The sequence below is a fragment of the Montipora foliosa genome, chromosome 3, assembly GCF_036669935.1.
Source record: "Montipora foliosa isolate CH-2021 chromosome 3, ASM3666993v2, whole genome shotgun sequence".
Lineage (NCBI taxonomy): Eukaryota > Metazoa > Cnidaria > Anthozoa > Scleractinia > Acroporidae > Montipora > Montipora foliosa.
In genome coordinates, this window is record NC_090871.1 from 50,154,112 (window position 1) to 50,169,111 (window position 15,000).

Below are 15,000 nucleotides of genomic sequence, written 5' to 3' on the forward strand. Positions count from 1 at the left end.
TTGAAAACTTATGAAAAATTGACGTTTACACTATTGTAAGATTCATGCACAGTTTTTGAAGATGCTGTTTAAGTCTTCACTCTTGCAATTAATGGCCAAATTAATACTGGAGACGAAAATCTCGCCCAAGTCAAATTTTTCGTCTGAGCTGGTCATTTCGTCTGAAATTCGTCTAGATATATATCCCGTGTTTTGCTGAATATGGACCAAAATTCGTCTTTGATTGATTCGTCCCTTAAGGTTAGGTCATTGGGTTTTTGTTGTTATTGTTGTTTAATTTACATTCTACTTTACCTTGACAACATCATTCTTCATGTAAGTTTTAAAAGATGATCCATCCAAGGAAAACTGTAGCTTGTAGGTAGTGACCCTTGAAACTCCACTTCCAGCTCCTTGAGTTGCAACTGCACAAATTGTCTTCACTGAGGCCAAATCAACTTGAAGATAATCTCTTCCGTCTGATACAGTATACGAGCACCAAACACCAGAAGATCCTCTTTTTTCCATTCAGTCGTCCGTAGAATGGTTGGTAGCCTGCGCTAGTGATTGAGCTTGCGGTCAATGTCCTCTACTCCGACAGGAAGACAAGCTGTGTAACAAGAATCAGAAATATGTACGAAGTCTTTGTCACAGCTGCCCCGGCGTTGAAGTCTAAAAAATAAATCTATCAAAACAAGAATATTTAAAAATCATTCCATTAGCGCGCCTTGGATATGAGATGGTACGTTGGCTATAATCAATCTCAACAAGGCGCGACTAGAATAAATTGCTCATTAATTAATTCCAATAACTGTTCCAATTTTACGAAATTGCCGAATTGATACAAGAGACGGATCATCCGTCTGGAACGAACTTAGCAAATCCAGAAATAGTTCGCTTGATAATTCCTTTGCGCATAGATACAGTTGAAAGGACGGATCTTCTGTGTGGACGAATTATCCATGACACCTTTGTTTGTCAAGTCGAATAATTTCATCCCAGACCTATAATCCCTCCTTTATCAAACGGATGATCCATCCCTACTTTTCATACTACTGAGACAGATGATTCGTCATGACGGATGATCCGTTTCAGTTATAGATAAGCCATTTCCGGTACATTTCTGCCTCCTCTTCAAAGGTAATCTAAGTGTGATTCAGAATTTTATGTGATGGGAATTAGTTATTCTTTGCATACGAATAAAAATAATTTTCCTAGCAAAAACGTAGCCGTTACACTCGCTTTGAAGAGGAGGCAGAGGTGAACTTGTAAAATATAGCCTATTCAGAATCAAGACGGAGGCCGAAAGCGAAATGTTTTGAAATGAAATTCTCCTCCTTAACAGTATCATTAATTGCTTGCAAGGTGTCACGCAGCAGAAAGATGAACCGGGAGCTCATTGATGCAGCTCCTGGATGAACAAACTCCTAGAAGATCACACAAAAAAAAAAAAATACAGAGAATATTCTTCAGTATGGATTAAGAGACTAAAAATGCTGGCCTACGTTCTTGTGCAGTAAAGCTACAGATTTCAGCGAAGACTAATTTGCATGGTATATGTACCGTCTATGGTAAGTACTCACGCAAAATGTCGCTAGCCTTCGTTTTCTAGCTAGTGGGTCTCTCATGACATTGGACTAAATATTGCCACACAAAAAATATTCAGCTGACCCCTTAGCCCCTTAATAGGCTAATAATGTAAACAAAGCAACTGTATTTAAACATGTGCGTTTCTCCATTAATCGCTGCCGCATATTAATGTAACGATTCTTCCCTTCCTATGCAACCGAGACAACCTGGCCTGCGAAAATAAGACATTCTGTGCTACGAGGGCCAAATGTGATGAATTTTGTTTTTTTTTATTTTGCTTATTGAGATTCTCTCTAATCTTCGATATGCCGCAAAACTCAATGAGAAAAATTCTCTCAATATTACAGCGACAAATCATGCAGGACAAATTGATCATGAAGGGCAAACAATGGTAGCATCAAATAGTTATTTGCAATTTCTTCGGGGGAAAATATTAGTTTTCAAAGATAAAATAAAAGCACAATTAACGAAGCCTGTCCTACCGACATGGTCACAGTGTTTCCCAGACCTTTCGTGGTTACAGATATTCGTACAGTCATTTTCGTTGTAAAGAGGTCGACATGCTCCACCGCTGCATGGAAAGCTTTGACATGGGCTCTGAAATCCGATAGATAATCGAGCAATTTCAGGTTTTAGTGCACAAAAATCTGGTACCAGAATAATTTTAAGTATTTTACAGTCATTTTTACATTTTCTTAACCCTAAATACATATATAATTGCCTGAAATAACACCGAAAACAATTTCCCATCGGTACGAGAGAAAATAAATTTCAAAGTTCGGAGAACTTGTGCAAACACAAGCAAAATTTCATCATCCGTTTCATCTCACCAATACTTTCAAGTATTTCATACGAAGTTCAACATTCGCTTTCGACGTTTGGTGTTCCTAGAAATGATTTTTTTTTTTAAGAAGATATTAAAAACAGTCGTACAGAAGTTTGTAATACGATGTAAATAATCTTGATACTAGGTTTTTGTCCACTTGTTTCTCGAACTTCTGGTGGATTCCGTCTTAAAAGCGTTGAGAAGTACTTATAGTGTAAGCTGAGTCTAGATGTAGCATGAACTTTGAAATGTATATGCCTCACATTTCAATTAAGAATCGCGTTTCCTTGATACGTTTTGCACTGCTGCTTTGTCCTGTTCACAGCCTGTTATTACACTAAAAAAATGTAGAGAGGGTTGAACGTCAAGGAGAGGAGGACTTATGGCTGTTGCAGATACCTAACCGTCAGACAATGACACTAACATGAACATAAGTAGCCTAGCTGTGTCAAAGTTCATTCGATCACTTTTGCTTCAAGCTTCGTGCACTGAATGGTTCGCTTACTACTACTACTCCTACTACTACTACTACTACTACTACTACTACCACTACTACTACTACTACTACTACTACTACTACTACTACTACTACTACTACTACTACTACTACTACTACTACTACTACTACTACTACTACTACTACTACTACTACTACTACTACTACTACTACTACTACTACTACTACCAAAAACCCAAAAACGTGTAACGGCCCCTTGTGTTATGGGAAACAAGCTTCTGAATATTCAGTTTGCTAAGTACCATATTTGGAACAACAAGAGCGAGGGGTTTTAAAATATGGTACTCAGCACTGAAACATTCAACCAATCAGTTCGCACTGAATATTTGGAATCTGTGAACACGCGCTACACCTTTCAACCCTTTTGGGTTTCTGCTGCTACTACTACTACTACTACTACTACTACTACTACTACTACTACTACTACTACTACTACTACTACTACTACTACTACCACCACTGCCATTGCCACTGTCACTACCACTGCCACTGCCAATGCCACTGCCAACGTGAGTACCACTACCATCATCATTGCCAATACCAGTATCACTACCACCAATGTTTATAATCGGAAAGGATCCGATTTCCGATGTGTATGGTAGAACTATTCAGATGTCGGAGGAAAGTATACTCCTTAGCCAATTATACTCTCCTCGATCCGCATACTAAGCCTCATTTGTTTATGCTAGATATCACGAACGCGTATTTTAATTTAATGCCGTGAAGGTTTCGATTAGGGTTGAACGCGAATGTATTTAATATGTGTCAAATACGGTTTATTTGGGGGGAGGGGGTTGACCTCCCAAGGGCAGTCAAGTTTGTAATTTCTCCCTTTCTTTCTCCGAACATTGTGCAGCCAAACAGAATCACCAATAACACATGGTCTGCCAGCAAGGCGTTTGTCATAGCTCCGTTTCTGGCGCATGGCTGCCTTGCTCAAATGTCGTCTAGGCAAATCATGAGCACTGACCAATCTCTTTTGAACAGCTTGGGCGTAGTCCGTCTTGAGTGGTGGTGCATCGGGGGGTGCCTCGGTTATGACATCCAAAGGAACTTCCAGCTCTCTACCCAGCATTAAGAGATTAGGCGAAACCCCTGTTGACTCATGAACAACACCTCGGTAGGCCATCATGCAAGCTGGTAGCTGAAGATCCCAGTCCTTTTGATCTTCCTTAATCTTCCCACGCAACATTTCAACGAGGGTCCTATTGAAGCGTTCCACCTGTCCATCGGATTGGGGGTGCATTGGGGTAGTGCGAGTTTTCTCGATGTCTACAAGCTTGCAAATTTCAGCAAAGACCCTTGATTCAAAGTTAGTTCCTTGGTCGCTATGGAGTTCACGGTGTACACCAAAGCGACAAATGAACTCGCTCACCAACTTCTCATTTGGTGAAGTAATCACTAACCACCAGTACAAACTTGTTCTTTCGTGGAGTTTCTGGCAGTGGACCAAGAATTTCAATCGCAATGCGTTCCACCACGCACTGTTGTAAAGGAGCGCGACCCTTCCTTCCCCTATGTTTTCTTTGATCCGCAAACATGGCAACTGGCGACCAATCCATGAACTTCGCATGCTGTTGTAGGGCCTGGCCAATAATAACAAGACTGAAGGGCGTTTATGGTCTTTCGCACACCACGACATCTCGCAAGCGTGTGGTTATGATGAGCTTCAAAGGCAGTCTGTCGGAGAATGACGGGAAGAACAATGTGGCTGTTCGTCTGATTTCCAATGTCATTTTCCCATTTGCGACAAAGTACACGGTTTCTGAAGAGCAGCCGGTCCCATTTTGACCACAAGGACTTTACAGCACAGCTCTGAGGTCACACCTCCTCCCACAATGGCTTCCTTTCATTGGCTTCCTTCCATCCAATGATGACTTTAAGATCAGGAACTGCTTCCTACTGCTCCCTCAAGAAGTGGGAAGTCCATGTTGGTTCCAACCTGACCGTGGCACAACGCTCACCAACAGGACGTTTACATTCTGCTTGTTGCCCACTGTCCTGGTTAGGGACATGCATCGCTGTTTGGACACCGACATGAACCAAGGACACTTGTTTCTGAGGTTTCCAACACTTACACTACCTACAACGGTCATCGCAAAGTCGACGAGAAAGTGCATCAGCATTCTAGTGGCGTTGTCCCGGTCGATACTGGATCTCAAAGTCAAACGTACTTAAGAATTCAATCCAACGTTCCAGTTGTCCTTCTGGGTCCTTAGCTTTAATGACAGTTCGAATGCAGAATCTTGTACCTTGTAGGTAATGCCGATGTTGCTTGACAAACTCTACAATTGCCAAAAGCTCACGCTGAGTCACACAATAGTTCCTTTCAAACTTGGACAATGTTCGACTTGCAAATGAAATAGGTCTTTCCATACCGTCTTGAAGCTGTGATAACACTGCACCAATTCCATGGTCTGATGCGTCGGTGTCTTGCACAAACTGACCCTCTCTGGTCGGGTAGGCCAGGACTCTAGAGGACGTAAGCGAACTCTTGAGGCTGTCGAAAGCCAGCTGACATTCCCCTGTCCAAACAAATTCTGTCTTTGCTTCTGTTAGCTTGTACAGCGGTTGAGCTTTGGTTGAGAAATCAGGGGCAAACCGACGGTAATAAGAAGCAAGACCGAGGAAGCTTTTGACCTCTGTCCTGTTTTTCAGAATGGGCCACGTGCGAAGTTGTTCGACTTTTCCAGTGTCTGGGTCGATGCCCTCTTCTGTGACCACATGTCCGAGATATGAAACTCGTTTCTGGAAGAGAAAACACTTCTTCGGCTTAAGCTTTAGTCCCGCCCGGGTAAGTCGTTCAGACACTTGCTTCAGCCGTTCTAACGCCTCCTCGAATGTACGCGCCATGACAATCACATCATCAAGGTAAATCAAACAGATTTTTCAATGTAGACCCTTCAAGACAAGTTCCATCAATCTGGCAAATGTACTCACATTTGGGTTCCGGTTTTTCTTAGATTTGAGCGGCAATTGATCTCAAATAGAGTTTTATTTATTTATTTAATCTTTATTTAACCATGGTGCAATTCATCAGCAATATAAAAAAATATATATGTACAATTAAAAATTTATAGATAGAACTATGTAAACTACATTAACTATCTTACTCAATATCATACAATAAGAGCTGCTTTCCATGAATGCCGTGTTTAGAATAATGGCTTAGATAACCTCTTCAATCAGTCGTTAATGCTTTCCTTAGTTCTAATGGCAAACTGTTCCACAAAACTGCGCCTCTAAATAGCTAAAGCTGTTTTTTGTAGTAGTTTGTGCGCGGTTGGGGAACATTTACCATATTCAAAGAGTCTCTCAAACAATAACCAGAATCGCGATGGACAATTTTCGAGCAGAGATACTCAGGTCCTAGTCCCTGTAGGGACTTAAATACCATTGTTGCTCTTTTAATTTGCCTTTGAGAGACTAGGGATTTCCATCTTAAGAGTTCAAATAAATTGTTAACACGAGTGTCATAGTTAGAGTAGGTCAAGACACGGGCTGCTCTGTTTTGTAGTTTTTGCAGTTTCTCCTGCAAAGTTACTCCACAGTTTCCCCAAACAATGTTGCAGTAGTTGAAATGAGGTTGTACTAGAGCCTGATAAACAGAATGTAAGGTCCCATTAGGGTTCAAGATGCCTGTTTTCACTCACGTGATCAGTAACCTTGTTTTTCCTCCGAAACAAAAGAAAATGTTTGAGTGATAGTAGAGCTCAATTCCCGGAGACGTCACATGAAAACACTCTATAGCCGCGAAACGCAAAAGTTATTGAGAGGAATGCGTGACCAACTAGATGTCATGGTAGGGGATCACGCGTGTCGAATGACGCCCGAGTTGGTGCGGAGTGGACGACGATGAAGGAACCAATGGAGATAGATGTGAACGAGCATGAAATGAGTGAGAAGCTAGTGACTCTGATAAAGGCCAGCAAGAATTTGATGAAAGTAGAGACGAAGTCAGTGCAGATGACAACAATTCCCAGGGTTAGGGACATCGACGAATTTTCTACTAATTACTACATTTAACCTTCCTGCTTCCATGTAAAACAAGGAACAAACAGTACTGGTTAGCTTCCTCAATGCAATTGCATGTCAGTAGACCAAGATTAAACATTCCATTCGAATCTCCAAACTAACTGTCAGGTCTTAGTTATCAAATAGAAATGTTCAATCAGAGAGTTTTGATTGAAGTTTCCAGAGCTATAGCTTTTTGCGATTGCAAAATTGAAATTTTAGGGAGGACTTGTGTGCAAATTCCCCTAAGTTCACTTGGCTCCATTACCAGCTGCTTTACGGAAAATGAGGCCACAAAGTCCGCGCTCGAGAGAGCGGCAGAAATAAAGCCTATGATTTTAGCAGGTACTAAAAGATATGAAGGCTTTAGACAAGTGCACGACATTCACAAATACTTTGATGAAATAAAGTGTTAGTGTAGTTTGTTCTGTACGCTGCAATTGTCACCATTGTATCGGTTTTGTGACGGTTTTGTATGCGTTTTTCGGTTTTGGCCGAATTTTTTTTGCGGTCTTGCGGCTTTGGATGATTTTTTCTTCGGTTTTGCTGACCCCAATGTCCCCCTGAGCCCTCGTTAAGATATATCTGAAGTGCCTGACCCCAGACCGTAAGGCCATATAAAAGGTAAGGAGAAACCAAAGATCTGTAAAGCGTCAGCAGCGTAGTAAATGGTACAAAATGTCTTAAGCAACATCCGGGAAAACCAAAACGCGGACAATTCGAAAGCCTTTTATTTTCACTAATCTTACAGCCAGTAAGAATAAACAAGCCAGGAGCTGTTGGTTATTCTTTGCAAGGCTTGTTTGTTTAATGCTGTCAACTCAGAGGTGTTTGATCACTGTAAACTGTAGCCTGAAAAGCAGGCGTATTTTTGTTTTGGTAAGAATTATTGGCCGACATCTTGGATAGCAAGACTAACAGAGGCCTGAGGCCAGTCAAAAAAAAAAAAAAAGCACTCAGTGAGAGGAGGACAGTACGAAATGGTCCTCTACCAGCTGTGTTCTTTCAACATGGCGGCCCATTACGAACGTTAGAACTTTAACAAGCGTCCGCCTGCCAAAAAACGCCTGTTCTGCAGGCTATGTAAACTGTACACACTAATGACGATTAATTTTGTACTTTATGCAGAAGTATGATTGTTTCCATATACACTAAATTGCTTTCTGGGGTTAGAAAGGGGAGCTCCGCTTTTAGGCTTGGCTAAATCTGTATATTATATGTATTGGACGACATATCAGACGTTTCCTCATTAAGCATTTTTATTAATTTGTATTTGTAGCTAGTATAAAGTATCTTCTTGTCTAGGATGTCCATCTGATTCGAATCTGATTGCAACCAATAGATGTCCTTTGGTGGAATACCTGAGCAACCAACCATTAGGAAGTTGTTTGTTGTGAATTTTTAAGCATTAAGGGAGAAAATATTTTACTTACGTTTGAGCGTAGCGGATTAGAACGTAAGGGAAGTTCCAGCCAGTTTTCGCATCGGCAGATGATATGCTGGACAAGCTTAATTAAGGTCGCTATCATTTCTCAAGGTGCTGAAAGGACATTCTAATAACTTCCACAAAAGATTGTAAGCTGTCATTGTCGACGAATCGTACAAAGTAGAAACATGGACAGGGAGACGCTAATGGTACATGAAATCTCAGTTACATCTTTGTATTTCCGCCAATGCTTGCACAAGGCGCGCAATGATTGGTTGCTAGTTGACATTGTGCTCGTCACACATGATTGGAAAATTGCAGGCGGCTTCTCGCTCCTTCTTCTCACCCCTCTCCCTTCGCTTGTTCGTTTGATTTCGGTCTAGGTTTATGCGATCTAGGTTTATGAATTCATTGGAGAATTTTGGAAAACTTGAGATTTAATTGAAAGAAACGCATATAAGGTTTGTTTATAATAGAAAGTGTGAGTTAAAATTAAAAGGACACCACGGAAATACTGACACCTTGAACGATTTGCAATTAAGGTGTTTAACGGTACATTCTCAAGAGAAGCTTATTGATGTTTCGGAAACGGACAAAACGACATCTTTTAGACTTTGATATACGTTCCTATATATACTTACAATGCATTCGCTTTGGGTCCATTAGTCACAAATATCCCTTCAGGCCTTTGGGAATTTTACTCTATTCTCAGTTTTAATAGGCAACTAAGCTGCTCCAGCTTGTCCACGAGTGGCTTAGTATTCTTGAAGAGCGTGGCTCTGTGGATGCAATTTTCCTAGACTTTGCGAAAGCTTTGGATAAAGTCTCCCACTCGCACCTGCTACTAAAACTCCAACATCACGGAATCAAGGGTCAATTATTGGGATGGATTTCAGATTTCTTGACTACAAGAATGCAAAGAGTAGTAATTGATGCATGATGGCCATATCTGGCGTGCCTAAAAAACGTACTTTGGTCTCTTTGCTCTTTCTTGTTTATATTAATGACTTTCCTTTAGCAGTTAAGTGTAACTGTGGACTCTTTGCCGACGACAGTATTTTTCATCGGAAAGTTCCTTCAGAGTTGGATTGTGAAGATCTTCAAACTGACCTCCATCGTGCCTATGACCGGTGTAACTCCTGGCTTGTTACTCTGAAGTCCGAAAAGTCCAAGGTCCTACACCTATCGATATCCAAGGATCCATTTCATCTTGAGTACTGGTTGTCCGACAAACCCTTGACAGCAGTAAATCACCACAAGCGGCTTGGTGTCTGGCTGGAGTCTTCCCTGTATTGGGATTACAATACAAACTTTATATTTCCTAAAGCCAATTTATAAGGTACTGTCTAGGTGTGATAAGGCGAACCTTTGGTCCAAACAATTCTGAAGGAGTCTCGGGAGTCTCGACAGTATATAAAACCTTAGTGCGTCCAATTTTGGAATATGGTTGTCAGGTCTGGAATCCGTATTTAGTGAGGTACGTCAAAACTATAGAGTCCATACAGAGACGAGTTACTCGAGTCATTTGCGGATCAGAGAAAGTTTATCAGGAGAGACTTGGGGTCCTGAAATTGCCTTCGCTTGAGTTACAAAAAAAAGTTTATCTGCTTAGTGCAAATGTCCAATATTATTTTCGGACACTGTGACATAGATCCTCATATGTTTTGTTTATTTTAATGTACCAGTAATGTACTTAAGTTTAATAATTACTTTGTCATTCTTATAAAAGTAAATAAGTTGCAGAAAATACAAAAGTGCATGACTGAAGAATAATTGGGGGAAACTAAATTCCCATACAAAGAATATTCTCCTATATTAAACATTGAAAAAATTAAGAAGTAAAATTTAAATGCGGCACAAAGCTAACCTAATTAAATTACATACTTGTGACTCACGAGTTACACCTGTTTTAAAATTGACACAAATGATCTAATAGATAGGACTTAAAACTGCTTCACGAAGGTGCATACATAATTTTGAATGGAATACTATTCCAATCTGTCAAGTAGCGATTAAAAAATGAAAATTTTAAGTAATTTGTACGTGTCTTCTTAGGTTTTAGCTTAAAATTAAACTTAAACTCTATGTATCAAGTTATATATTTTCCACAAATTTTAGAATATAAATATCACCTCTTTCGATGTAGCCATGCAGCGAAACATAAAGGAAAAAAATAAAATAGAATATACAATGGAATAAGTAAGGCGCACTCAAAACAGCCGCCAAATAGAGATCTGGGACGGAAAAGGGCGTTGAAGTTCGGAGGAACGTATCAGTCGCACTGTTTTTCACAAATCTCGTCGTACACTTCGCCAAACCATGCCACACTGTCCGTCATATAACAGAATACATTTATACATCAACTTTATAGAACGCGAATTTCACAGTGGTCTTACAAAATTAATATTTATATCAAACTCGACTATCGTGCTAAAAACGTATAAATAGACAATTGACTACAAAATTTTGGCATTTCGAATTGTTTCTCAAGTCAAAAATTAAGAGTGGTCGGACAAAATTTCGTATGCTCAGTTTCAATATAGTTGATAAACACACATTCACTAATTTGCTCAATAAAATCTCAAAGATTGCATCTCATTAGAAGGAAAAAATCTGAACTTGCTCCGAGCGAGGAAATCTGCAACGTAATAAGACAAGCAGAGCTCTTTTAAACTCTGGTATTTTCAATGCATATAGCACCGGATTTATAAAAGAGTTTGCGTAAAACAAGCAGGTTACACAGTACATTAGATGTAAATGCCACCCTGTTTGATCAGAAATTGTTTCAGAACGACGCTCGCCTGAATAAAGAAAAAAAACAATGTAAAAAATATTTAGGGGCAGCAACAGTATTAACGATACAACCGTTACAATGAACAGTGTCTTCGTCAGTTTTCTCTCTCTACTGATTGCACCGTGACGTTGAGGATGAGCTCCACAGTAAAACTTAGCAGCGATGGACGAGTAAGAAACCAGGATAACTAAAACGCAACAGAATAGGAATGAGATGTATGCTGCACTCCCGTGATCCCTACTAATGTCGAACAGCAACTGTGACAAAATGATGGCTGTAAGAACAATAGCTGTAATCCAAACAGCCGCAACAGCTGCTCCAAACAGTTTCTTTTTGACGAGGCGGTGCTTGAATGGACGAAAAGTTGCGTGCATTCGCTCCAAAGAAATAGCAGCGAGGTTTGTTACTGAGACTGTTGGAAAGTAAGCCATCAAAGCTTCTAACACCACGTAGATCCCAAAAAAGTTAATCTTCCAAGAGTTAAAATCGTTCCCCAGAATGAAAATCCAGGAGATCAATATCAATGACAATGCATTAAACATGTCTGCAACTGCCAGGCTGATCGTAAGGTACATGCTACGCTTGCGAAGTCTTCGCTCTTTCAGGAAAATCATGATTGTAAGGGCATTCAGTATGACGATAGCAACAGCCTCGATGCCAAAAACTGTCAGCCAGGCAATGTACTCGGATGACAAAAAACAATTGAGCTTTAAAGTTCTGTTTTGTAGATCAGACTGATTGGTCATCTAAGTTAAGAAAGAAAACGACGGCTACACTAACATTAGGATAAATTTGCATCTACCAATTCGCCCTTGTCACACGGCGGCCATATTGTCCCGAGAGACCAAAAAAGCTTTGTTTTACCACGCCAAGCCTCGCAGTGGAAACCATGAGGGTGAGGCTTGGCGTGGTAAAACAATGCTTTTTTGGTCTCCCGGGACAAAATGGCCGCGGTGTGACATGGGCGATTAACTCCACTCTTAAATAATTAGCAATGTACTTGGAAAATTTACTAATTCTGATTGGCTAAGAGATATGCTGTTGTCAGGTAACGCAATAAAGAAGAGAGGAAATTTAATTTAATGGTAATTAACTAACCAAGCATTTTGATTGGTCAATATACAAAGAAAGTCAAAGATAGCTAATCAAACGTGACCTCTGGACTGAGCAAAATTGGAATGCGTTGCTTCTTCGTAACTTTGACACGCCGATGATTTTCGTGTGATGTGGCATAAATGGACACTTGTAAATTTTTTTGAAACACGGCATGTGCTCCTTTATTCAAAACAACCTTACGAATGCACTTCATGGCGGTGGTATCAGTACGAAAATGTATTCATTTTCAGTGGTCCACAAAGGTTGTGAAATGAAGCAAGGCAGTGAGAGCCAACAAACCGACCTCTTGGAGACGCGATGACATCGAGCTCAAAAGCTCGAGTTAATGAGATCGAATATTGATCTACAACCTTTAACCGAGAATATGGCATCTTCACAATGTTTCAAAACTTGCAACGCTTTACTGTCAAGTGACTCTTACAGCTTCGGACAAAATTATTGAAACACTTTGCAATAACTTGCCCTCCCACAATGTTGTTTTCGCAAATGGGCTCAGAAACTCGCTTGCAAACAACGTTGTGAGGGGAGAGTAAGCCGCGAAGGTCACACGTACATAGTCGTGTACTATTCCAAGGAATTTTGTCACAGACTGTAACAACTTCATTTTTGTATGGGTAATCGCATGCTTTCCAGTTCAATTTGCAATAAATAAGCACCAATAATTTTTTTCATACACGAACAAAATTGATCAAGCCCGTAGGGTGACCGCAATTTGAAGTCCTTGAAACAATTTATGAGTGATTATTTATTGCAAATTGCACGAGTAAAATTATGTGATTACTTATTAATAATATACACTATTTAGGGACGGCATTTGTTTTTCTACCTCTAAATTAGTTTGCTCATTGACCAATCAGAATGCTTGCTTGATTAAGACCGTTTCAAACGTTGAACTTCACATGTGCCGAATTTAATGCAAATTTGCGAAAACAATAACTTTTTCCTGTTTGCATTATTTTTAAATTCTCCACATGTGAAGTTCAACGTTTAAAACAGGCCTTACTTCTTCTGGCGCTGAAATATTTCTTTCCTGCACTATGTTACCTGAAAGCTGCATTTCTCTTAGCCAATCAGAATTGAGTAATTTTCATGCATACTATTAATACTTAATATTCTCTTTTAAATCAATCGACTGAACTATGTAATGGCAAGAGCAAATAGGCCTAATCGGCTAACCCGATGTTGTACACAATTCAAACTCTTTGGGAATAAAATGATTTTACCAGGTATTTCCACATTATGTAATTTGTGATAATCGGTATTGCCGTGAATTAATATTTTGCCGACACGGAACAGAGACCTGGGTGCGAGCGTAGTATGCTAGGGTTCATGGGTAGTACGTTTGTAAAAGAGAAGGTTGAGAAACTTGAGACATTCTAGGGTCAGCCTTGCCACTAGTACTTTCGTTTTTAGGTTTTTCTCTTCTCTTCATCACTTTTCTGGCCTTGTTATGGATGAAGCAGGCGTCAGGAGAGTAATCGCTGAAAACAACAAAGATCTTCTCGTTCAGATCAAAGATCTCGTGGGTTCATCGATTTCTGACCTTAAACGGTCTAACGAGTCCATCGCTTCCCAGCAGATGTCCGAGATTAAGAGGCTGAAGCCAGATTCCGTTCCTCAGTTCAATAAAAAGAGTAACTAGGAGCAGTACAAAGCTAACAAAGCTATCAAAGATGCCGTTGAAGATGCTCAAATTGCCCTCGAAAGGAACGACGTAGACAAGACCAAATAAGTCTTAGATAAAGGTATGGATCTGCTTCAAGAGCGTCAAAAGTTGATCTTACATGCCGATAAATCGTAGTAAGGGTGGAAGACGGTCCTCGAATATAAACACCATGACCTCGCAGACGACGAAGAAGATGAAAAAAAAAAAGATATACAGGGCCGAATCACGAGCAGCTAGGTCCACGAAGCGTTTCACATCTCGCCCGATGCGGCAAAGAAGTAATGTCACTTTGACTTCAACAACGGCACAGTTTTCCGCCGCACAGATGCCCAACTTGTTTTCGCGTGTAAACCCGCTGCTTTCGTCTCTGAGATCGGCATCTGGTTTGTGCTTCGCCTGTGGCAAACCCGGGCATTGGAGGGCTTCCTGTCCGAATTTGCGGTTTAATGTTCCTTCTAATACCGGTCAGAATTCCAAATGACTTACTTTGGATGTCGATCTGGATCCGGACATTGTTCATGATGACAGCGACGAATTAGTGTTTCTTCGCGCCAACGGAAATTTTCTCGAGCTTCAATCTGGCGATGTTTATTTGTCCGTTAAAGGACGGCTACGTGGAGCCCTTAAATTCTGGAATAACATTCACGCGCCTCGATTTATCCTGGATGTTATTGAATATGGCTACAAGTTACCCCTTCTTCAAATTCCTCCGCCCTTCACAGCTAGAAATAATAGTTCGGCTTTGAAGCAGCCAGTTTTTGTCGAACGTGCCATCAACGATCTCGTTATCAATGGTTGCGTCACTGAAGTGTTTGAAGCTCCTATTATCATCAATCCTTTGTCAGTATCTATTCAAAAATCAGGCAAAAAGCGTTTAATTTTAGATCTTCGCCACGTTAATCACTTCCTTTATAAATGCCGATTCAGGTGTGAGGATTTGTCTATTGCGAAAGAGATTTTGAATCCTGCAGAGTTTATGTTTACTTTTGACTTAAAATCTGGTTACCATCACCTGGAAATATTCCCGGAGCACAGGAAGTATCTATCATTTGCGTGGACGTTTTCCCCAGGG

General features: G+C 40.4%; 1 protein-coding gene across 1 annotated transcript in view; it reads right to left on the reverse strand.

The window, feature by feature from the left end:
* Nucleotides 1-10,372: 10,372 nt before the first annotated feature.
* The window catches only part of LOC137997585 (histamine H2 receptor-like), an 8,862-nt gene continuing 4,234 nt past the window's right edge, over nt 10,373-15,000 (reverse strand). The window contains exon 2 of the mRNA XM_068843662.1: nt 10,373-11,892. Within this exon, the coding sequence (XP_068699763.1) occupies nt 10,951-11,892 (942 nt within the window). The 3' untranslated portion in view covers nt 10,373-10,950. The remainder of the gene's footprint in view (nt 11,893-15,000) is intronic.